At 40.6% G+C, this 25,645-nt stretch overlaps 1 protein-coding gene across 6 annotated transcripts in view; it reads right to left on the bottom strand.

The window, feature by feature from the left end:
* TGFBR3 (transforming growth factor beta receptor 3) overlaps nt 1-25,645 on the bottom strand; it is a 232,166-nt gene that overhangs the window by 10,295 nt on the left and 196,226 nt on the right. For 4 of the 6 annotated variants that reach the window (XM_072649064.1, XM_072649065.1, XM_072649067.1 and 1 more), the window contains 6 exons: nt 24,063-24,203; nt 23,740-23,898; nt 15,514-15,813; nt 13,695-13,812; nt 8,671-8,706; nt 5,875-5,982 (listed from right to left, as the gene is read on the bottom strand). In XM_072649064.1, the coding sequence (XP_072505165.1) occupies nt 5,875-5,982; nt 8,671-8,706; nt 13,695-13,812; nt 15,514-15,813; nt 23,740-23,898; nt 24,063-24,203 (862 nt within the window). The remainder of the gene's footprint in view (nt 1-5,874; nt 5,983-8,670; nt 8,707-13,694; nt 13,813-15,513; nt 15,814-23,739; nt 23,899-24,062; nt 24,204-25,645) is intronic. The other 2 variants (XM_072649068.1, XM_072649069.1) reach the window with 2 other exon arrangements.

The following is a 25,645-nucleotide window of genomic DNA, read 5'->3' on the forward strand; positions in this document are numbered from 1 at the left end:
GCCCAGCTCCCTTCAGATCTCACTCAGATGCTCCTTCTTTTCTAAGGCCCTTCTTTATCTCCCCATCCTTGCAACTCCCCCCCCCCCATTACTTTGCATTACTTATTCTATGGTTGTGTTTATTTATCCGTGTATACATTGTTCTTCCCCAAGAGAATATAAGCTGCTTGAGAGCAGGGGCTATTTCATTTTGGTCTTTGGATTACTTAATCAATGATTCTGTTTTCACTGTACATACCTTTTTTTGTACATAGTTTTCACATTGCCACCATGCCCCCTCCACTCATTAAAACATGAGCTCTTTGAGGGGAGGGACCGGCTTTTGTCTGGTATATAGTAGGTGTTTAATAAATGCTAGCTACTTTGACTTATTGATTGATTAATCATGGAGTTGGGCAACAGAAGGGACCTTAGAGATCACTTAGGCATTTTGCAGATGGAGAAACTGAGGCCCAAAGAGGTGAGATTTTCCCTAAGTCAGAAGGATTATTCATTCACCTGCAGAACTTGAAAGAATATGAATTTTGATTTGGAGTTGGGAGTGGAAGTGAAGAGAAAGGGAGGAGTGACTGTGAAGGAGGGGATTTTGAGGGGAGAGCAGGCCTGCTTAGGGTTTGGTCCAGTAAGAGAGAGTTTGTACTGCTTAGAAAGTAAAGGAGAAGGGAGATAAGAAAAACATCAAGGCCAACTCTGGCCCCTTCATAATTTATTTGGACTGACCCAGAAACTAGCATTCCTTTACTACCCTAGGGCCCATCCTTGTATCTTCTATCAGGGATAAGTGAGGAATTCGGGATGCATCCTCCAGATCTGATTCTCTCTTCCCCTTAATCCCTATCCTGGCCAGTGCTCATATCACCAGAAGACTCTCACCTTTCAGGAAAATAAAGACCTAAGGAAGTTATGCATAACTTGAAGAGGCCCCCAGAGTAGGGGAAAATGAATTTTTAAAAGAGATGAACAACATTTTGATTATTTGGACTACTAGTACTGCATAGGAAGGTTATTCCAAAGGGGAGACTGACCAGCTGCTTCTCTACCTCCCCTGAGGGCTGGACAAGAGGAAATGGTTTTAAATGGTAGCAGCACTGATTTAGGTGACATGAAAGAACCAAGCTGGTTACACAGAGAATTTCTGGAATCTTTCCCTAGAGGAATAAAAGGATAGGATTGACAGCCATCTGTCCAGAGGTAACTTGGGAGAGGGGAGGAGGATGAAAGAGATCTCTATCTCTTATTCTAGGAATCTGTCCTCCCGGCAGAAGGTAATTCTTTACTAAATTAATGTCTCCCACTTCACGGACCCTCCCGGTTATGACTGTTTCATATTTCACTGCTGTTAAGAAGAGTCAATTGAAACTTTGGGTTGGAAAATTAAAAAAAAAAGAACATTTATTTCCCTAAAGCATCAATCAATCAATAAGATTTTATTAAGTGTTTACTGGGTGCCACTGCTTGGTGGTGTAGTAGGTAGAGCTTTGGACTTGGAATCAGGAAGATTCATCTTCATGAGTTCAAATCCATCCTCACACACTTGATAGCTATGTGATCCTGAGCAAGTCACTTAACCCTGTCTGCCTCAGTTTCCTTATCTGTAAAATGAGCTGAAGAAGGAAATGGCAAACCTACTCCAGTATCTTTGCCAAGAAAGTCCCAAGATGGGGTCACGAAGTGTGAGGCATGCTGGAATGCCACCAACAATAAATAATGTGTGCCAGGTCATGGAGCAGGTGCTGGGGACACACAGCTCAAAGTAGAAACAGGTCCTCTTCTCAAGGAACTTACAATCTAGCTATGGGGAAAAAAGATTTCTCACCCTAAAGGATAAGACTAAAGTTTTTATGTTAAAAACTCTGTTGGAGCACAGTGGACTGGATGTCTGTCTGGGTGTCTGTCTGGGTGTCAGGAAGACCCAGGTTTAAGTTCTGCTAATTAACATATCTGGCCCTCAGTTTCCTCCCCTATAAAAAAGGATACTTGCACTGTCTCCTTTACAGGATTGCTAATATTTGCAAAAGGCTTTGAAAACTGCAAAGTAACATGTACACATTTCATTATCATTGCTGGTTAGGGGGGAAATGATGACTTTACAGAACTAGAAAGCCAGGCTTTGATTCAACACTGGCTGCTCTTTGGGTCAGTTCCTGAGGAGGGGCCATTCCCATTTTACGCTCACATTTTGGTTGTTTATGAATTTTTTTTTATTAACTCAGAGATTCTTTTCTTTTTCTTTTTAAAAAATAATTTATTTTTTCCCTAACTACATGTTAAAACAATTTTTAACATTCAGGTTTTTTTTATAAGTTTTGAGCTTCCCTGGATGGTAAGCAATCTCATATAGGTTATCCATGTGCATTCATGTAAACCATTTCCATATTTAACTCAGAGATTCTTAATCTCAGTCCTGTGACATTTACAAAAAACATTTGAATAAATCTATTTCAATATAATGGGTTTCCTTCATAATCCTACACATTTTATTTTATTTCAAAATGTGATTCTGAAAAGAGGTCCATAGACTTCACTAGACTTCCAAAGGGATCCATGATACAAAAAAGGTTATTGAATCCCTGCTTTAACTGACCCTCTGGGCCCTTTAATTGGGTCAGCTAAAAAGGGCTCAAATACGCAGGCACCTGAACTATCAGGCATCTCTGGAGCCAAAGAATGCCTTGATTTCCTGTTTCTGGGATCAGTGAAAGGCAGAGGGGAATGCTGAAGGAAGGGCGGGCCTGGCAGACAGAGTCGGGCCAAAGTCCCATCCCTAATGTCTGAGCATCTAGTAAGATCCAGTGATGAACTCACCAAGGGCTCTGTCTAGAGCAGCACTCATCCTTAGGTTCCCTCAGGCTGGGTGAGAGTCCCTACTGGCTGCATTTTTTTTTTTTTTGAGACCATATCCTCTTAGACATCAGAGGGTTTCTACAAGGCTTCTAGGTCTAGGATAAATGGGAAGAAACACTGAGATACAGGATCTCTCAAGACTGAGCACAGGCCTCAGTGACAAGCCAGAGTTTGCCCAAATTGAACCAACTGGAAGACCACATATGGTCGGAGGAAGGAAGTTAACTCCTTTCCCAAATGCCTAGAAGAATAAGCCAATGTTTACTATCTTATAAAACAAAGTGAATTTTCTCCTTCCACCTTCCTGTCCTTCCAACCTTATCGTTTTCCTGAGGAAACGTTGAAGTACTACCTTACTTCCCTCCCGAGCCCCCAGCAGTGTGAGGGTAATATGTATTTTATTACTATATTTAACTTTAAAAGATGATTTTTTTCTGTCCTGTGGGCCTTATCATGTTAGCTTTCCATCTCTCCCATCAACTTCCGCCATCACTAAAAGCTGTATTGCCTCCTGCAGAAGCCAGCAGTTTTCTGTTCTCTAACTTCTGATATTCAGTATAGGGGCCTATGACTGGTTTCTCTGCCTGGAATGCAGATTCACAGTCTACTCAAAGAGGAAGCAGAACTAATGAATGAATCATCAACCTGTATTTATGATGCACCTACTGTGTGCACTATGATACAAAGACAAAAAAAAAATAGTCCTGGCTCTCAAGGAACTTATATTACGATAAAATAGGGGTGGCTATATCTGGCAATGACTAGGTCAGGAGTGGGGAACCAGGGTGGCCTCGAGGCCACATGTGGCCCTTTAAGTCCTCAAGGGTAGCCCTTAGACTGAATCCATACTTTACAGAACAAATTCCCTTAATAAAAGGATTTGTTCTATAAAAGTCAAAACACCCAAGGACCTAGAAGGCCACATGTGACCTCAAGGCCACCCCTGGTAGACTGTAAAACGAAAACCATCTATAACACTTACTTAAAAAAAAAAAAAAGATTTAAAAACCAATTAAAAAGCATAAAAGACATTAAAAAGTTTTTAAAAGAAAGGAAAATAATGATGCTAATAATAGTAGCTGGTACTGATAGAACACTTTCTATCTTGCAAACTGCATTTTACATGTTATCTCAGCTGATCCTTATAACAACCCTGGGAGGAAGATGTTTTCATAGTTCCATTTTATAGATGAGCAAACTGAGGCTTAGAAGTTAAGTGATTTGCCCAAGATCACACAACTAGCCACTTTCTAAGGCAAGACCTGAACTCAAGTCTTCCTGATTCAAAGTTCTTATTCCAAGTCTGATTCCAGACCCTTATCTGTTTGTTGTTCAAGCCAGCCCATTAATAAAATGAGATTAACACTTAGGAAGCAAAGCCAATCTATGAGAGTCAGAACTCTTCATTCTAGACTTTTTCCAGTCTTTCTCTTACCTGGCCCTTTTCCCCAAAGTACCACCCCCAGCTTTATCCTAGTAATGGCTCTAGCTAATCCTGTTCCATGATAAAGACTAAATTATGCAGGCTAAAATGAGAGCGTTATAGCTCACTTGGAGGCCTGTGTTTTCAAAACGCAGTGAATACAGAACACAACCCATAGGCAAAGGGTTGTTTTATGATAAAGTGGAAACTTGAGATTACGCAGACTCTTTCCCGGGTTACAATACACTTAAAAATTTAAATATATGGTTTGGTTTGGTTGCCCTGAGCTGTTTATGAAATGGAAAGAAACCAGTGGAGAGAGTGGCTATGCTGTAAATGGGATCATTTTGATATACGATGCAAGTTGCTGGTACTCTATACCATCTAAGGTCTACGATTTCCCTGCCTTCCCTCCACTGATGAGTTAGTATAATGCAGAACCCATGATATTTTAGTCAGTGTTTTTCTGGGGGATGTTGTTTGTTTTAAAGTAGGCGTCTGTTATTCACTTCAACAGGATTATAATTATTTTGGGAGGAGGGGAGGGAAATTTTGCAATAAATTGGCCAAGAGAATGCGTAAGAACATGGCAGCCTTGTCACTGGCCAATCCCGTCACTGAACAGATAGGAACCCACACAAAATTCATGACAAAAAACCACAGAATTTTAGCATCAGTGGCCATCTATATCAACCTCATATTTTAGATGCAAAAAAAAAAAATTCCTAGTCACCTCTCTAGGTGACAAGGGTTCTAACTGCCTCTGGATTTCAATGAGGTCTCCCCATCAGGTGAGCTTGCAAACTTTAATGTGCTACATAAATACTAGATAGCAAGCTGCCTCTTGGTTTGTCAGGGATGTTGGGGTAGGGGATTAATTCAATAATCTAAAGACTCAGTCTCTTTATGAAATGCTTCCAAATTCTGATTGCATGGTAGATTTTGAACCCGGTGAACTTTCCAATGCATAAGACAAGACTCAACTCTACTTCTTCTGTAATCCTGGAGAATTCTGCCTGGGGTAGAATGAGAATTCTTAGAATGCCAGGAATAAGGATTCTGGTACAAACCTGGCCCAGGAGTAAAATGTTAACCCACAGGCAAAGAGTAGGAATGGTTCTTGTCTGACATCTTTAATGCCCAAAGTCTTAGGACCTTGGCGATTATAGAAATCAGTATGTGATTGTGCCATGTATGTTCTCAAAAAAGTAATTGGGAGCAAAGGTTATTGATTGTGCATCCACTGGGAATAGAAAGTAGAGCAGCTGGAGCCAAGAAGACTTATCTTCATGAGTTCAAATCCAACCTCAGACACTTACTAGCTGTGTGACCCTGGGCAAGTTACTTAACCCTATTTTGCCTCAGCTTCCTCATCTGTAAAATGAGCTGGAGAAGGAATGGCAAACCACTCCAATATCCCTGCCAAGAAAACCCCAAATGGGGTCATGAAGAGTGGGACATGACTGAAACAACTGAACAACCACCAAATTTCACCGTATGGAAACATATGTATCAAGGTCTGCACGTTTGAGGTGGACCAGTGTTTTAAAAAACAACATGCCCCACCCTCCTTTCTCCACCAGAAGGATGGTAGCAGCCACACTCACCCGTATGAGAGTAGATGTACCACAAGGCGCCCATCAGGAGTGCTCCTATCACGAAAGCTGCAAAGGCAATGCCCATGACAGTCAGTGTGTCCAGGCTGGGTAAAACTGCTGGGGAGACGGGAAGCAAAGAGATGAAACTGTCAGTTTCAACGGGCTTCACCCATTGGGTGGGCTAGATTCAGCTCATAGGTGCTGTACTCAGTAATGTCCAAAGTATTCTGTGAACACTAGAAGCAATTAATATAATTGCTAGCATTTATATAGCATTTTAATGTTTGCAAACACTTTCTTTGATTTAAAATTTTTTAATAACATAAACAAAAATTCTTAACATTTGTTTTTTTTTAATTTTGAGTTTCTTCCCTCCCTTGAGAAAGCAAGAAATTTGATATAGATTATACACGTACAGTCAGGCAAAACATTTCCATTTTAGCCATGTTGCAAAAGAAAACACAGACTCTCAAATCCAAGAATAATAAAGAAAAAAAAGCATGCTTCATCCTATGTCATCTCACATGATCTTTACAATGACCCTGTGAGGTAGGTGCCATTATTATAGGCAGAAAAAGCCTCAGGGTCACGTAGCTAGAAGCATCAGGTGTGGGATGTGAACTCAGGCCTTCCTGATGCCAAGTCCAGAACTCTAACATTGGCCCCTGCTACCTCTCCTAGGCTAAGGGCTGGGGCTACACAGTTAGGAAAGGTCAGAAGTGGGATTCGAACCCACCTTCCTGATTCTCTGTCCAACTCCTCTATGAGCTAAGCCAAGCTGTCTCCACAATGAAAGATAAAATATATATTTTTAAAATAAAGCAGGTAAGGGAGGAAAGAGAGACATTATTTTGAAACACTTTATAAGCCTTTAGCTTGAAAAAGCTAAAGTAGCATGAAAAAGAAAATGGTGGAGGGAGCAATGCAAACCCTCCCCTTCAAGGAGGGATCTCTTCCTACAGTGAGTTCCCCATCTTCATGATTGCACTGGGCAACCAAGACATTTTTCCAAGCTCACTAACAGGAGGGAATGGAAGGGCTTTTCAAAGAGAGAGTGATGTCAGCTTTATAGTCAGCAAAACACATAAAAGAATTAATTGTTCCTCACTTTTGGCAACGGCTTTCTATATCTGAGATTACTTCCAGGCCACAAAAGCAGAATATTTCCTTCCTGTTAAAGAAACTACCTTCTTCAAGTCTTCAACTAAAAAGCTAAAATCCATTTTACAAGTGAGAAGCCTTTGATGAAAGTACAATTTTTAAGGTCCCTGGATCCTGCATGTTATAAGTGAGAGACCTGAGTCTTCCCCTTTCCTTTCATTTCCACTCTAAATATCATTCCCAAGTTACAGGCATTTTCAAAAACTCTCTAACTACATAAATTCTGACCTGGTTCTCTCTGCTTTCCAACCAACTACTATAAAATGTCCAGTTACAGTCAATTAGAAAGTATTCTATTAAGTGCCTGCTATGTGCCAGGCACTACTTGAGTTATGGGTGTGAGTAACTTCTAAGCAGGTTCTCTAGGGCAAAGGGACCCAGGGGAGTGTGGAAAGAGAACTATCTTGGCAATTGAGAGACCTGCCTCCATTCTCTCATTGAACATGTGGTCTTAGGTAAGTCATTTGACTGTCTCTAGGCCTCAGATGTTTCTTCTGTAAAATGGGAGCAAAGTATAGAGCACAAAGCAGGAGCTTAATTAATGTTTGTTGATTGATTGATTGATGAAGAAACTACAGGGAAAAGAGTTTCTTTGAGAAAGGATGCTGTCCCTAGGTAGGCCAGTGGAAAGCATCTATTCAACCTGCAAAATCTGAAGGCTCCAATCACAAGACCCTGGAGTCATGTTAACCATGCCTCCATCACTCTTCTAACTCTGTACATCCCTTTTCCCTTGTGGACACAGATAATAAACTGGGAAAATGCAAACTCCTAAACTCAATTCTTTGAGAATTCTTTATGGAAGATTTATGGAAAGACATCGACTAGGATAACACAAGATGAGAAGAGCCACTGGAGTCTGAGCTGGACCCGGGGGAAGAAATACTCCCATCCAAGAGTTTAATGGTCTATAGAACAGAGGTGTCAAATTTGCACCCCTCTCTCGCACAATATTTCAGGTCTCTTGATTCACAATCTAAAGACTTTCCTAGGTAGCTGGATGATTCAGTAGATGGAACACTAGACCTGAAGTCAGGAAGACACACTCAAATTGGACCTCAGATACTCTGGGCAAGCCACTTCAACTCAGTCTCAGTTTCCACATCTCTAAAATGGGGATAATAATAGCCCCAACCTCCCAGGGTTGTTGGGTGGATCAAATGGGATAATATTTGTAAAATACATTGCAAACCTCAACGCACCAAATAAAGTTCAGCTTTATTTTCACTGCACTAGGAGGGTCTCAAACTTATTTCCATTGAAAGTAACATTTTTTCACAGACATAGTGAAACTGTTCTCATGAATGCTCATACCATTGAGGTTATCTAGGAAGAGAGAGTTTAAATCCAAAAGTTCCTTAGTACTTTGGAAGAATGAATGAAGCGCCCCAAATGAAAGCATCTGTTTCTTTTCCATTCCCTGTATATCAACATTAGTGCAGGTAAGTAGAAAGAGTGAAAGAGGGGAGAAAAAAGGCAAAGGAGAAAAAGAAAGGGGAGGAAGAGGAGGAAAAGGGAGGGAAGGCATGACAGCAGAAATCCCTTATCAAAACCTCAACCTCTGGCAACATATTAACCAGCATGCTCTGAGAAAAGCCTGAGGGGTTTTTTCATTTCGAAATAGAAGGATTTATGAAAACTTACGTGGCGATTTCCCCACTGGATTGGCAATAGTTGGATCTGTGTAAGAAAAAGAAGAAACATTAATCACAGGGTGTTCCCTTATCAAAATTCAAAGTGATCATCAACATTTCAGCCAAAAGCTAATAATACAGAGTTATTGCACAAACAGCCATTTCAGCTTGCACCAGAAGAATTCTCTAATAGTCGCGGTTTGTCAAATTTCCCTTTAATGGTCTCATCAGATCTGAAATTCAACACAGAGAGTTTGGAGGTTTTGTCATTTTGGTCTGGAGCTGTGCTTTCATCTGTGTGGGGGACTCCCAGTGGGGGAATTCTCTCTGTGGATGCTGATCAGTGACCTATTTCTATCTCAGGAGTTTGAGAGAATTGCCTGGACGGTTGAGATGTTGAATGACTTGTCCACCGTCTCAGGATCCTAATAGGATCACAGGCCCAGAGCTGAAATGGTTCCCAGATGCCATCTAATCCAATCCTTTATTTGCAAATGAGGGAACTGAGGTCCAAGGATCGCCTCATATGACCAAAAGTCATATAGCTCCTAGACTGAGGCAAAATGGTTTGACTAATTCCAAAGATGACCCTCTTTATATTTCTTCTGGAGGCCTCTCAGAGTCTAGGTGACTAGACTGTTATTAAGACAGCGTAGGTGTGGCCTTACCTAAAGAAAACCAGATACACAGAAATTCACATTTTCTCTAAACACATCAATTAAGGTGTGACGGTAGCTTTACAAATGGATTCACTGGAGAGTTCTGTTCAATAGCAAAGCCCTCTCATGTTTTCACTAAAGGCTTCCATTCACATAACTTTGATTAGGGGATTAAAGTAGTTCAGTGTGACCATCCAAATCAGGGATGTGTGCATAAGGGTGGATTCAGGCTTGGCCTCAGGAAAAGCTGCCCCCGACCAGAAGCTCTTTCAGGAATGACCAGATGCCCAGGTATGCCATAGGGTAATTCTGGTTTAGGCACAGGTTGGACAAGGCAATCTGAGGGTCACCTCCCAGTCTGCCCAGAGATGATTCCCTTTACCAAATCCTATACACAGTTTGGTAGGAATACAGTGATTAATCAACCCAGTTGCCTTTAAGTTAATTAGAGTTGAGCTCTCTATGGCCCTAGCCAACCATTTCTCTCAGGACTACTTGTAGGTTGGGGCCTCTCAAAAACTTGAGGACAAGGCTTATGGTCATTTATCTTTGTATTCCTTAGCACCCAGGCCTGTGATGAAACATGGTATTCACCACAAGATAGTGAATTGATATACTCAGGTGCAGAAAGAAGCCTATTTTCATCCCTTTCTTTTTCTTTCATTCTATTTTTGTACATGGCTAAATGAGAGGATTTATTTTGAATGACTATACATATTCCTAAGAAATTTTGGTTTTTTTGTCTTCTCAGTGAGTAGGAAAGGGAAAGGGGAAGGGAGAAAATTCAGAACTGAAAATAAAATAATAAAATCGAGTTATGAAAAATGAAGGAGCTGGGTTTGACCTCTAAGGTTCCTTTCAGCTTGAAATATTTTATCCTGTGAATAAATGAGCTTGCCCCAATCACTCCCACAATCTTACGACATGTATTTTTCCTTTTCTACTTCACCCTCATGTTTAGGAGAGTTTTGTGCTTTCTGTCAGTAAGAAGTAGGTAGTACAGTGGAAAGAGCACTATCTCTGGAGAGTAAGATGATCGGTGTCAAATCCTGTCTCCAAGGTTACCTATCTAGCAAGAATATGGCCCTTAACTTCCCAGGCCCCCAGTTTACCCATCTACAAAATGAAGGCATTAGACTAGCTGGCCTTTGAGGGTTCTTCCAGCTATTGATCTATGATTTTATGGACTCCCAAAACGAGAAAATCTGAAACAGGAGGGTGATTTAGAAAAACAAAAAGCACTGAAAAACGTACAAAGAATGTTTGTTTTCCTCTAGGGCACTGGTTAGAACAGTACTTTTAAACACACTTGTACCCATCTTGTAAAGTTCACTTCCAGTTTAATCCAGTCAACTGGTATGGCAATCCAAACTCTAAACTCTTCCCCTATTCCATCCAGTAGCCTCTTAATTAGCAAACCTCATTAAATTGTTTTACTGCGGATTAGTCTTCCAATTTGACCACTTTTATATAGAACAAAAAACACTGAAATTCCAGAATAATTGTCCTAAGCCTGAATGATCTGAAGTTGCTGTGGAGGAGAGATTATAAAGGAAAATCAAACCACCCGACTTGAAAGTAGAATGAATTACTGGAAGTAATATGGTTACATTATTAACGCCTAATTGTCTGGACTGGGAAAAAGCGTGCTGCTGACCCATTACCAGCAGGAACACATCCTCCAAAATAGGTAACGCAACAGATGGATTATGAGGAAGCAGGAGTCATTGTTTCAACCTTGTGTGATCACCAGCTGTTACCCAGTTTCTGGGACACTTGGCTATACAATTGCTTCTTATTTCTTCTTGCTCTAATTGGAAACTTAGATTATAAATTGGCTAATCCATTTAAGAGGGAAGCCTAGTGAATGGAGAAAGAGCTAGGCTTCAAGCTGGAACTCCAAGATCTACCTCTGACCCGTAGGGATTGGCTGGGTGACCATGGTCATCTAATGTCTCAGGACCCCCAGTCAGTTCTCCAAGATTATGAATTACAGGGTACATACAGTTTTGTACAGGCTGAGGGAGTTTCTTCCTCACGCATTCCTTTTAACAATGAAATCACAAACAAAACTCATTCATAGAGGGAACCTTTATGATTACAACTGCTGCTTCCAGAGGTTGGAAATTGGCTAATAAAAACCTTTACCTTGAAAAGGAAGGGAGAAATCTCAAATCTGTCCCTTTTATAACTGACTTTGAGTCTGCTACATGACTAGCTTTAAATTATCTTAAAGCCCATATAATTAACGGATAGAATCACATCGAGGTAGAACGGTATACCGAGCTTAGAATTCGTGAGATCTGGATTAAAATTCTACCAGTGGCACAAGATGTGTGACCCTGGGCAAGTCACTTAGCTGCTCTGTACCTCAGGCACCTCCCCAGGTTGGATGGCTTTCCTGGTGGAAGATGAAGCCAGACACTGACAACATGCAGAATCATGGAGCATGAGAGTGGAGAAGGGCTTTAAAGACTGGCCCCTTGATTCAGTGCTTGATTTCCATGACAGGAAGGCCCTGAGAACTGAAATGACTTGTGTAAGATCCCACAGCTACCTTGGGGTCCCTGCTGTCAGCACCTCAGAGGAACAGGAGCCAGCGCCCTTGCCCCCAAGTCTAGGGCTCTTGCTGCTACATACATTTCATGGCTGTTTGTTCTAAATGATGAACAACCCTGCCTAAAAAACACAGAAACAGATTGTAAACCTTAGAGTTTCCATAAAGTTTATTATAAAATTAGGACCAAATAACTTTCCATTCTAGTTTCACTAGACAGGGCTGCTTCTAATAAGCGTGTGTGTGTGTGTGTGTGTGTGTGTGTGTGTGTGTGTGTGTGTGTGTGTGTAAAGAGAGACAAAGACAGAGAGAAACAGACAGAGAGAGGAAGGAGGGAAAGTAGAAGGGGAGGAAGGGAGAGGGAGAAAGGAGATTGAAACAGAGAAAAAAGTAGACTATGAGAGGGGAAGAAGGGATGGAAGGAGAGGGAGAGGGAGGATGGAGGGAGGGAAGGTGAAAGAAAGGAAAGGAGGGAAGAAGGGAAACAGGGAGAGGGAGGAGAGAATGGAAGAATGAGAGAGCACATTTTGCATAGAGATGAAGATCATGCTTTATGCAAAAGATTTATTCCTGAAAAAAAGTTTCTATATCAAATGTTTAATTAAATTAATTTAAATGCAATAAAGGACCATTAAACAATGGGGGAATAAAGAAACTTTTTGTAAAACTCATCAACTTCCAGTGACCAATTTTAGTACCTCTTTTCTTGAAAGAGATGGGAGGGATACCGGCTGTGGAATGCAGAGGAAGTGTGGCCCAGTGGAAAGAGCCTAAGATTCCGAGCCACAGGACCTGGATTTCAATCCCAGATCTGTCATTCATTTACAAGCGGTCTGACTGTGAGCAAGTCACTTCCTTGCTTTGGGTCTTGGTTTCCCCCCTCTGAAAAAAGAAACAGCTAGATGCTAACCTCCCTCTTAGCTCTAAATCTATGATCCTGTGAATTGGATTCACTTAACTTGTTGTTAACAGGGAGGATTTAATAGTGCTGTTTAAAAGTGCACATCTGGAAATGACTTGTGTAAAAACAAAAGGAATCAATAAAACTTTGAAAAACACATTTTTTTTTCTATTTATAGGCAGGTAGTGGCTCAGTGGATAAAGCACTGGAGCTCAAGTCAGGAAGATCTGAGTTTGAATCTTCCCCCCAGACACCTAGGAGCAGTGCGATCCTGCGCAAGTCATCGAGCGTCTGTGTGCCTGAGTCTCTCCCTCTGTAAGATGGAAACAATAATAGCGCCGAGCTCTCAGGATTGTTGTGAGACCAAATGAGATGATGTTTGCAAAGCATTCGGTAATCCTTAAAGCGCTATATCAATCATATGTATATATATATTTTTTTGAGAGGGTAAGCAAGACCTAAGACTTCATCAGTGTCAAGAACTTCCAGGAAGGAAACTCCCTCCACAGATGCAGACTGCCAACTCCTCTATAACTGTAGTCTTAAAGAGCCCACTGCGGTCGCTGAGACATTAAATAAATGTCCTGTTAGGCAAAGCTAATATGGGTCAGAGGAAGGACTTAAACCTAGGACTTCTTGACCTCAAGGTTGACCTCCGTTCATCAGGTGACACTATCCTGCAATAAATAATGAAAGACAGGAAGGAAGGAAGGAAGGAAGGAAGGAAGGAAGGAAGGAAGGAAGGAAGGAAGGAAGGAAGGGAGAGAGGGAGGGAGGGAGGGAGGGAGGGAGGGAGGGAGGGAGGGAGGAAGGAAAAGAAAGAAAACATCCTTATTGATGACTTGAAGATAAGGTGTCTTTGACATACAGTACAAGGTTGAGTGCCCTCTGCCGCTATGGAGGACATCCAGGCATACCTTCATTTTTATCTCCAGAGATGACCACCAGGGGTTTGGTGAACGTTTTCTTATTCTGCATCATGGCCCAGATCATGTTGACATCCAAAGAGGTGCAGGCTTCATCAGGAGGGATGCACTGTGGAGAGGAAGGATAGAGGTCAAAGGCGGGGATTCTCTCAGAAGCAAACCTTCCCTGCCTCGGCCAGCACAGCTGTGTGGCTGCCTCATTACCGGAGTGCCTCAGTGTTGTTTACTGACGAGAAACCAGAGAAGGAAGCGTTTATCAGAACAAACTCCCAACAAGCTGCAAAATCTACTGGCGGAGGAAATGTATTCTCAGCTGCATTTCAAAAGGCAAACACCACAGGACAGCTTGTGTTTTCCCCTAATGACTGGAGGCTTTAGTGTCACTACGGCTTTGAGAGAAGTGTCTCTAGATAAACCAGAGAACTAGTGCTTTTTGTTTAGCAGACTGATGAGACATAAAGGTTGTTCACATGGGATGCAGAATTGTATACATGAGCTTGTTTCCATCCATTGAGTCAAAAGGAATTATAATTTAGCGCCTCTCCTTTTATTAAAGAGATGGGGGCTATGGGTGCGGAACACTGAATACCTGTATTATCAGACTCAGTGTTAGTTTTGGGGGAGATTCTCTTTCTTTTCTATTCTTTGTAACAAGGGATGGTTCAAAATCCATCTCAGATACTTATTTGATGAGTGGTTTTGGGCAAATCAATTAACCCTTTTGTGCCTCAGCTGTTTCATCTGTAAAACTGGATTTCATGATCTTTACGTTTCCTTCTAGTTCTAAGTTGTTGGTCTTATGATCCTACACTTGTGTGACCTTACACAAGTGATTTAACATTTCTTGGTTTCCATTTCCTCAACTGTTTAATAAAGAGTTTGGATTAAATGGCCTCTGAGGTTCTTTCCATCTCTAGATCTATGACTGGATCAGTGTAATGACCAATTTTGATTTCAGGGAACTGATAATAAAATGTACTTCCCTTCTCTCCATAAAAGATGATGAACTATGAGTAGAAAATAAAGCCTGTGCTTTCAGACAAGGTTGGTATGTTTTGTTTAATCATACTTCTTTGTTACAAAGATAATGAGGAGAGAGAAGGTATTGGGAAACGACAAGGTTATGTAAACATTTTTTTTTTAAAAGAGTGTGTCATAGGCACACAAGGCTGATGAGATTAAATACCCTAATTAACCTTGGCAGTCTTATGGTTTGGCAACAGTTCCACACAATCTATTATCATCACATGATCAAGACTTCTGGTCCACTATTATAATAGTTCAATATATTGACCAAAATCCACCCAGCATGAGGAACCACAATGTGAAATTTAAATATTTAGATATTTAAATATCTACTAACTCCCCTTGGAAGTTATAATTATAACCTCATAATTCACAAAGAGAAGGTCAAAAACAATTACAAATCAAATCTTTGAGGGTTTTGGAAAAAGTAATAGTTGCACTGGAATTGTTCTTCAGTCTATTTGTAGTCCTGGCTCCCCACACGATCTGAATAGCAGAGATAAAGCCAGACCACTCCCTCCATGGAAAATAATCCTAATTTATCACATGTAATGTATTCTTTAATAACATGAGTGGAAAAAAATCATATTGTCAAGATTTATTCCATAAGGTTCCATAAAACTCACAGGCCACTGAAGCTGTATTTACTTTATGACTCCATTTTTGGCTGTCCTAGAACTGAACACTGACATCTGCCATAACTTGTGATTATTCTGAAGGTCACTGTCTTATTTTTCTAAAAAATAGAAATTTGAAAGTTCAAGGGAGATGATGAACTACTAACCTTTGGCAATCTGTGGGCGTTGTCTTCTTTCTTTGTGCACAAGGTGAGTTCACATTGTAGGAAAAGCATCGAAGCATTAAAAATGCGTTTGAGCATGAAGCTAAATCTCTTTTTGTCCATCTGCGCGTGGAGTCGAGAGAAATGTGCCTTCTGGGGGGAATAGAATCTCACGGATTCATCTTTTGGACAAATGTTCTCTATGATAGTGTAATCGGACATCCTGTCAGAGTTGGAGTTCGGAGAGATAAAGCATGTTTGGATGGCAAATCCCACGTCGTGGTCGACCTTGGTAACAGAGACCTACATAACAACCACACAAAGAAGATAGACTGAAGAATGCGCCCAAAAAATCATGGGTTGGCACAGCCTTTCGGCCACTCTTCAGACAAACATGGTGGCCTAGAGAGGCAGCATTTCAACGTTAGGGAGGTGGTGTTTATTTGAACTGCAGTTTAAACCAGTAGTTTTATGCCAACACAAGTTAAACTTAACTACCTAGAACTCAAGTCCACTATGGAACCCAAGTTCATTGGTGCCTACTTCTGTAGTGTGCAATGACTTCCTTCCTGGATGAGCTCTCTGTCAAATTAAAAATGAATGTCAACACCAAGCAATCACTAGTTGTGTGGCCTTGGGCAAGTCTTGGTGCCTCAGTTTGTTGCCTATAAAATGAGGATAATAAGTGCATTTACTTAGCTCAGACAGCTGTTGGGATGACCAAACAGGAAGCACAAAGTGCTTTGCAAACTTACATAATTGTTAGCAGTAATTATTAACAGAGGCAGCATGGCAGAGTGGAGGTAAAGCTGTGCTCAAAGACAAGAAGACCTGCCAGTGACACATAATGACTGGGTGACCCTGGGCAAGTCACTGAACATTTCTCAGGGCTCTAGGCAACTCTCTTAAAGACTATAAGTTGCACAAAAGTGCTGGCCTGCCTCAGTAAAGGATGTCTCCTTATCTGGGAGTTCCCTGTGCCAATGAAGTCACTAGTGCAATCCCTATCCATGCTTCTATTACCATGATTATCATTATTTATTATTAATACTAAGAACAATCTCAATAATATTAGGATTAGGGTTAGCCACAGTGAGGTGGCTAGAATCTGATACACCAGAAGCTTGCTCCCAATAAATCAATAGTTAACAAACCCCCAATATGGACAAAAACCATAAGATTCCTGAGAACCCAACAAATCATAAGTCACAGTGGGATCAGAAAATCCAGAGTCAGAACTGCTGTCCATAACCACAATTCATAAAAATACAAGAACAACACTTCCAACAATATTCCTAATAATCTCCAAACCACATGGAATAGAAAGCTGTTAAAACATAGAGATCAAGAAGACGAAATTAAAGCCATAGAGGAACAAGAGGGCAGAAACAGTCTGTTGCCTCTTTCTGTATCCCTGCACTTCACACAGTGCCTGGAACATAATAGGTACTTAATAAATGTTTATTGATTGGTGGACTGAATGGGACAAGGTGCATTATCCTGGGTTTCCTGGGAGTTGCCCTGAAGACACTTTGAGTGAACCCTCAGAAAACGAGCTTGTGTCTCAGTACTCTTAATGAATTATAAAAAGCAGTCAATTTATCTAACTATGCAATAATCTGCAGAATATTAAATATAAAAGCTTAATAGCAGTATAACTCCTTGTTACCAGGCCATTTTTATCTTAATCCTATCAAAAAAGATGAAAATAAAGTAACAGCCACCACTAACATTCATAGTGACACTGATGATGAACCCATATCCTCTAGAAAAAAAAAAAACCTGATTTTTTCACAATTAGACTCTTCAACACCTTCACCACTCCACTGGAAATATGAAAAAGATGCAAGTCACAAAAAATTAATTTTCTGAGAGGAAAAATTAGCTTCCAGACTTTATGATAATACTGGTCCTAGGAAGCCACTGTTCCTTTTAAACAGGTTCTCCAAAGAGAAGAGTAAAAAGTTTAGTTTATTTAACACTAAAAAGGTAAACTGGGTTTAGGTGTCATGGAACATTAACATTAGCAGGGCAGCCATCACTCTGGTGACAACACTAGTACTTTCTCAAGGGGCAAAACCAAGTTCCCTTTTCAAGGGATGTAATAAAATGGGTGATTCAACCTGGGATAGCCCTTGGTTTGGCCAAATGTCCCAAATTGTTTTCAGGCTCAACACAAGCTCTGTCAAGTAAGATTCCTTCATTTCTGAAGCCTCTGGGGAAAATTTTAGGGGGAAATCTGATCTGAAAATGTCTCCAATTCATTTACACCTTTTTAAAAAATTGATACAGGCTAAGGCCAGATCCTATGGAGTTTCCCTTCTTTTGAAGTATAAGGTTGTGTTGGTCCACAGGGAAACAAATTTCAAACCTGATTTCCCTCAAATTCAATTCTGAATTTGAACTTTAAGGGATACCTCATTCAGGAAACCCTACCTTATAGTCTAGGATGACATTGGGGGGCATATGAGTACTTCTTTTCCAGTGGCATTCTCAACCAAATTAAAGGTTAATGTAAAACTGGGTATTTTAGGGATAAAATGAATTTTTGTGTATTGCCCAATGCTCTCCATTGGGGATTCAGAACTTTGGCAAGAGACAAGAAAATGTGACTCAACTCTCCTCTCCAGGACAATCTGTCCTACTCCAGACTGTCTCTGGGAGTGAAGCACTCCCATACAGTTAACTTCAGAACTCCAAATGATTCTGACATAATGGGTTATCTCAATTTACTAATGTCTGACATGGTCTGTTTTAGTTTTGTTTTGTTGGAGGATGGGTCTTACAAATTGAACATTTTTCTACTAAGTCATCTTTCTAGAAAATGGCTTTAAAAAAACTCATCAGAATTTAAAAATCTGTTGCTATGTCTCTCAGTCTCAGGGTTTAGCTTTGCAAGATTGAGAACGATATTATGAATTAATCTCTTCCAGGGAAAAGTATCACTTCATTCCTAGCTGCTAGATTAAATTTATTCTTTTCTGTGGAAAAAAAACACATAAGAAAGTTGTCCTAAACAGAATATTTTTACATTCTATAAAAAGAATACAAAAAACTATAAAAAACATCCTAAATTCAGTAGCTTTTTCTATTCTGAAAAACAAAACAAGTATAAGAAAGGTGTTTTGAACTCCGTAGATTTTTCCTTTCCAGAAAACCAAAATTAAAAAACCATGATAAATGTATCATGAACACAGCAAGTTTTTTTAAACAGGTTATTAAAATATCTTACTGTTAAACAGGAACTTTGAACATGAGTGTAAACCAAGTTTTTAAAAATGTATATCAGAAAAGTATATAAGTATAATGATTGAGCTTATCCTCAAAGAACAAAATGAGAAAATAAACCTTCCATCCTTCTTTGCAAATATGGGAACCATGTAAAAATCCTTAAAAAGGCCCAGAATTTGAAAACTGGTTAGAGGAACCAAACTGTGTCAAGGGACCCATGAATTATTTTTATCCATAAGGCAAAGAAAATAAGGATAGTGGGATGAAATTTTTATTCCAAATAAAATGACAATACCTGTTTGTAACGGTTTATATTTAAAGTACATTTACATAGGTAGGAGAAAGAAAATACTGATCATCGAATATGCCCTTACTATGCTAAATACTGAAGACAATAACAGAAAAGCAAGACACTTCCTTCTCTTAAGAAACGCACATATACACATGTGAGAAAGGATATAACCTTTGCAAAACTGAAAGTGCTGCATAGAGGTAAGATAGTGTTATTATTATTATTATTATTATTGCTAACCATTGGTCATCTAACGTCTTCCTCTGGAGGCATCTCACTGCCCTAATGGGTGGTTCTAATTGTTAGGAAGAATTTCCTTCTATTCATCCATCAAATATGTATTAAACAACACTTGGATGCTAGAGGCAAGGACAAAATGAAACCTGTCTGCAGACAGCTTCTATTCACTGTTCTGCATTCTGTGGAATTAAGATTTCATATCAAATCAGTGGTTTAATGGTTTAACAGTTTAACCTAAGCTAGGTTTTTGTGAAAACTTAAAATATAAGATTGTGATTATGTCCAAAACACAAATGCTAGGTCTCAAGAGGGGAGAGCAGGAAGGAGACACCAGAGTTCAAGATATGTTCCCTAAAGGATTTGCACATTTTTTTTTTTAAAACCACCTCTCAGGAGGACAGTTAACGTCAAGGCACAAGACTCTTCTGGTTGAATGGGGGTATCTCTACACTTAAGAGGTGGCAGCTAAGTGTCATCATGGATAGAACCTGGAGTCAGAAAGAGCTGGTTTCAAATTCTACTTCAGAAAACTCTGTCACCCCTGGGCAAGTAATTTCACCTCTCTGCCTCAGTTTCCTCAACTATAAAAATATATTAGTAGCACCTAACTCACAGGATTAGTGTAAGGAACAAATGAGATAATATTCTCAAAGCCCCTAGCATACAGTAGGCACTTAATACACACTTATTTCTTTCCATTATTCCTCCTTCCTGTTCTGGTGTCATGGACTTATTTCAGCAGTCTAGTAAAACTTAGGGACCCTTCTTCGTCTAATTTATTTAATAAAAATAAAATACCAAGAATTACAAAAGAAATCAATCTTAAAAAAAATCAAAATACATTTTTAAATACTTCACAGATCCCAGGGTAAGACTCCAGTTGACAAAGGTGTGACTTGGTTTACTTCTGTTCACCTTTTGAAAGGTGAGGGAATCTTTGATGCTGAGAACGTTTACCTTTTCTTGGGCATATACAGAGTGATATGTGTAAAAGGCAGACTCCCTTATGCACAGAAATCACTGGGCTCGTTCATTCTGCTTAGTTACTCTTTTGTGGGAGGGGGAGATCAGGAAGGGATGTTACGAGTAAAGGTTTATTAAAGCTATGGAATAGAAGGGAGGGAAGGAGGGGTATATGCTTTTAAAATGAAAATTCTGCCTTTCTCATATTTTGGTCCTTTAAAATAACATGTTAAAAATACCTGTAAACTACTTTCTCCAAATCTCCTTGATTACAACTAAATAATAACCAGGAATCCTTGCTCATTTCTTTTTCAATATTAAAGATATCAAAAGGGTGTCACCTCAACAAATTCCAGGAGATATTTTTAAACTATAAAATCAGAGATGATCTTTAAAAGGGTAAAAAAATTGGCAAACAGGAGAAGGTCAACCTTCCACTAAAAACAAAGGAAGAGAACTATTGCAAATCAAGTGAGGGGAACATAAGAAATAGTAAAAGAAGGGGGGAATGTCCCTGAGTGGGACACACAAGGAAGACCGTGCCAAGAGCTAGGAAAGAAACAAAGCAAAACTCTTGGAGGAACAAATTCTATAAAGATGACACCTGGACAGGAGCCCTGGGGCTGGTGAAACATCTGGGAGTCGTTAACCACTGCACACATGTGAATGACTGCCAAAACAAGAGATACATGGAGATCTGGCGGGGTAAAGACGGCAATGGGGAGCATTAGCAAAGAAGCTGGCACTCTTTCTACAGGGCAGAAAGGAGAGGTTCACCTACAGAGTGGAAGCTCCTCTCAGGACAGGTAATCCAAAAGTCACAACGTCTGGACCACAGAAGCAGACAGAGCTGAACGCCAACGGGCCCCATCCAAGAGTCTGAGGCAAAGTGGAGGTCCTGATCCAAATGGGAAAGTTGTTTGTGTTCCTAACCCAGAAATATGTGCGCCGAAGTCATCTGAGATTTATGGAAGCATCCCGTTTCAACCTGCTTACAACGATGCCGTAAGACACCAGCTGGTTATCCAACACGGGGAGCTGCGAATTGTCAGCTGATGCTTCTCTAATTAGGTACGCGGGTAATATGTTGTGTTTGATCACACCAGAGAGCTAAGCCTATGGTTTTCCAAATAGCAGATCTCTTAACTCCAAAAAAGTCCCATCTTTTCCAGAGGCACACAGAAACTTAGGGTCTTGCAGAAGAAAGAAAGTTTTGCCTCATTTTCAGAAAAGCTATTCAGATATGGTCTTGGGTCACTCTGTCTATGGCTCTTTTCAGGGGTACATTCCAGGGAGTCAGGGCCATTCATGGTCTGGGTCAAGTGACACAAGCATTGTGTGGCAAATCTGGACATGGTCCATGCAGGAGTTGACAAAAGTGTGACTTGGCTTATTTTGGTTCACTTTTTTAAAAGCGGGGAGGGATCCTTGACGCTAAGAACATCCCTCTTTACTTGGGCAGAAAGGGAGCCATGTGTGTGGAAGGTAGACTTCCTTATGCAAAGAAGTCACTGGGTTAGTTCATTCTGCTTAGCTGTTCTTTTGTGGAAGGGGGAGATCAGGAAGGGATGTTATAAGTAAAGGTTTATTGAATTTAGGGAATAGTAGGAACGAAGGGGTATATCCTCAAATGACTGATTTAAAAATTAAAATAAAAATTCTGCCTCTTTGATATTTTGGTCCTTTAAAATAACATGTAAGAAAATTTGCAAACTACTTTCCCAAATCTCCTTGATTACAACAAAATAATAACCAAGAATCAATGGAGAGAACTCTGTCTCCTTTCTCCTCTACCCTATAGTCTTAGCTCAACTCCTACCCTCTGCAAGAAGTCTTTCCCAGTCCTCATTTAATTTTAGTACCTTCCCTCTGAAATGATCTCCAATCTATTTTTTCTATTGTATATCACTGTCTCCTCCATTACACTGAAGTCTTTGAGATCAGGGACTGTATTTTGTCATCCTTTTCAGCTTCAGCCCTCAGGGCAGTGCCTGCAACACAGCAGGTACTTGCTTGTTGACTGATTAAATAGATCTTTGGTCACTGAAAACAAATTAAAATTTTAAAAATCAAGTTTAATAGTCACTCACCCAATAAAATGATCATCTGGGAAGTTAAAAAAATAAGTTTCCATTCATGGCAGGGGTGATTGGGGAAGCCCTAATTTGCTGGACTGGGGTCCATCCCAGGAAGTGACAAATCCCTTAGCAAATGGTAAGTGTACATGTGTCTTGTTTGGTTCTATGGAAAGTACCATAGTCTAGTGAATCACCCCTCATCACTCATGGTATAAAATAATAGAAATAATAACTCACATTTCTGCAGCACTTCAAAGTTGGCAAAGCCCTTATACCTTATACATCCTTGACTCCTCACTCTCTCTTAGCTCCCATATCCATTATGTTGTCGAGGCTTGTCAATGTTACCTCTCTGTCATATGCCCCCTTCTCTCCTCTGGCACTTCTACCACCTTGGTACAAGTCCTTATCAGCTCATGCCTGAACTATCCTAGCAGCCTGAGGGTTAGGCTCCCTGTCTCAAGTCTCTCCCTACTCCAGCCCATTCAGGAACCAAAGCACCAGTTGGACCATGTCGCCCCCTACTCAGTAAACTCCTGTGGCTCTTGATAACCCACCTCCCTCCACAATCTTTCTAGTCCTATTATATCTTATATTCCTCACCCCTTCCACACACATACACCCTACCTACTCTGCTGTCCAATGATACTGATCATCCTGCTCCATCTCCAGACTCTAGGCATTCTCACTGGCTGTGCCCCCTGCCCAGAATGTCCTCCCTCCTCATTTCCACCTCCCAGCTTTCTTCGAGTCTCAGTTAAAATACTGCCTTCTACAGGAAGCCTCTCCTGATGTCCCTTAATTCTAGTGTCTTCTCTCTTTTCATTATCTCCAGTTTCTCCTCTATATACACCTTGTCTATACATAATTGTTTGCATGTTGTCTCTCCCATTAGACTACGAGCTCTCCGAGGGAAGGGACTGATTTTTTTTGGCTTTGCATCTCCAAGGCTTAGTACATAGTAGGTGTTTAATAAATGTTTATTGACCGACCAATTGAATGAGAATACCATGGGAGCACACTGCCTGTGTTATATTCTCGCTGCATGGACAAGCTGTCTTCTTTCTCAAACATGGATTTATATAATCACATTCTTAAATTTTCTATATCCAGACTAACACTCCAAAAATGCAGAATGCACAACAGGCATGAAGTTTTGTGGAGAGGGCCTGTCATTCTTCCACAAAAACATTCTCTCCACTTAGCTCAATCCATTTCCCAAAATGGCCACCTTTGGTCCAAAACAAACCAGAGAGCATTTATTTGATCCCAACACATACTGAGCACTGTGCTTGGCATTGTGGCTGGGCACAAGAAGGACATATAAAGGATTCCCTTGTCCTCACTGAAAACCAGGCTTCTGCTCCCAGGTGTCACAGTAAATACTTGACTGGTAAACTACAAAGTCAGTCTTTGCTTTCTTACCTCAACATAAATGTGCCCATTTTCTGCCACTGCTAAGATGCCCGAGACAGGCACCAGGAAGAGGTCTGTATCATACAGTTCCATGTTGAAGGTGATGTTCTGCACCTGGGGCTGATGGGATACATCTGGAATGCCCGTCTGTCTCAGGCTGCAATTAAACTGGGAAAAGCCAAATGGGTAGAGAGATAAATCCCAGCACCGTGTCAAAGCATGAAGAACCAATGCCCGGGCACTTTACGAGCTCGGACAACTAACGCAAAGCATGATTTTTTTTGCAGTCTCCCTCTTTCCCCACCAACCATCTTCCAAGGCCAAACACATACCACGACGATCTCGGGCCTGCTTATGAAGAAACTGTCTCCTTCATCCGTATCTCCTGGAAAGCCATTGTTACCCGACTCCAGGTCTTCGTAATCAGTGGGCCATCCACTGCTGTCCCCCGGAGGCAACACCTGCATTATAATCTACACAGAGAGAAAGTGTGAGGCGTGGTTAATAATCCAGCAGAAGGCACCCACTGCCCTCGTTTCCACATCATGAGCTCCCGTACAAACAATTCTGTTGACGGCAACAGGCTAATGCTTGGAAGAAGCTTATCTAAATTGCAACATGAAAATGAAAACTGAAGTCTTCAAGAGGAGATCCTTTAAGAGAGGGTTAGCTGATGGTAGAGCACCATTAAGTGTCTTTAATGATTTTCTTTTAAATAAAAATACAAAAGCACAAGTCAAAGAGACCATGGCGGAGCCTTACCCATAGAAATAAGCTTGCCCAAGGCCCTACCTTGAACCTTATTTACAAGGACAGTCTCTCTAGGGACCAACCAAGAGACTTAGCCAGAAATGGTCACTTAATGAACAAAAAGATACATACATAGATTAATTCATCAAGTCACCATATGGTTTCCTTCCTTACACATATTCTCCCACAGTTTTATCTATTTTCTTTAAAGAGCAATATAATATTTAGTTGTGGCACTGGAGCTGAAGGGCCCAAGGCTCTGGCCTCAAATCTTGTCTTTTCCATTTATTCCCTATGGGCAAATCATACCACGTTTCTGGGTCTCAATTTCCTCATCTATAAAATGAGGACGTTGAACTAAATGAGGCCTAAGGTCCCTTCTAGTTGTGAATCCTACAAGAATATTTGTGATCCTCTGTTTGGGGTATAGGAAAGGGAGATCTAAGAAGATAACAGCTCAAGAACTCCTTAGCAGATGACTTTGGGTAAGTCACTTGAAGGTCTCTAAGCCTCAGTTTACTTATCTGTAAAATGGACATGATAATTCTACTGCCTACTTCAAAGTGTTGTAGAGAAAGTCCTTTGTAAATGACAAAATGTTATGTAAGTCTGGGCTGTCATCATTATTACATTTGAGAGAAATGATTATTAATAATCAATTATGTGGGAGACCCTGGTTTTTTCCCCTGTCCTATTTCCTTGTTCAAAGCCCAGCCTTTTGACCTCAGTCAAAAAATTTACTCCACCTAGACCTTCTTATCTAAGGTGAATTCCTGCCCATTGTGGTCCACTCAAGCATGTTTGGATGGAGGCAGATCCTTTGTCTAGCTTGCCCAAGGCCTGGGGGGTCTGGGTATAGAGATAGTCTCTCTGTCCAAGGGTGACATGATGTCACTCTCTAAGCCCTTCATTGGAGTAAGCCTACTTCTCACTGTAATATTCATTTGTTCATCAATTGCTGCCACCCTCAGGAACTTGCACTTTTCCAAAGGCATATGAATTGTGAGCCCACTGCCATGAGGGGTCTTGGGCATCTGAGAGAGTCACTGATCTCTTTTATTAATAAAATGCTAGCATTACTGATAAAATGATTAATTACCCAGAAATTGTGTCTCTTGAACTTTTTAAACATTGCACATGATTCTGAAAGGTACTATAGTAGAGC

The sequence above is a fragment of the Notamacropus eugenii genome, chromosome 2 (assembly GCF_028372415.1).
Source record: "Notamacropus eugenii isolate mMacEug1 chromosome 2, mMacEug1.pri_v2, whole genome shotgun sequence".
In the NCBI taxonomy this organism is placed as follows: domain Eukaryota; kingdom Metazoa; phylum Chordata; class Mammalia; order Diprotodontia; family Macropodidae; genus Notamacropus; species Notamacropus eugenii.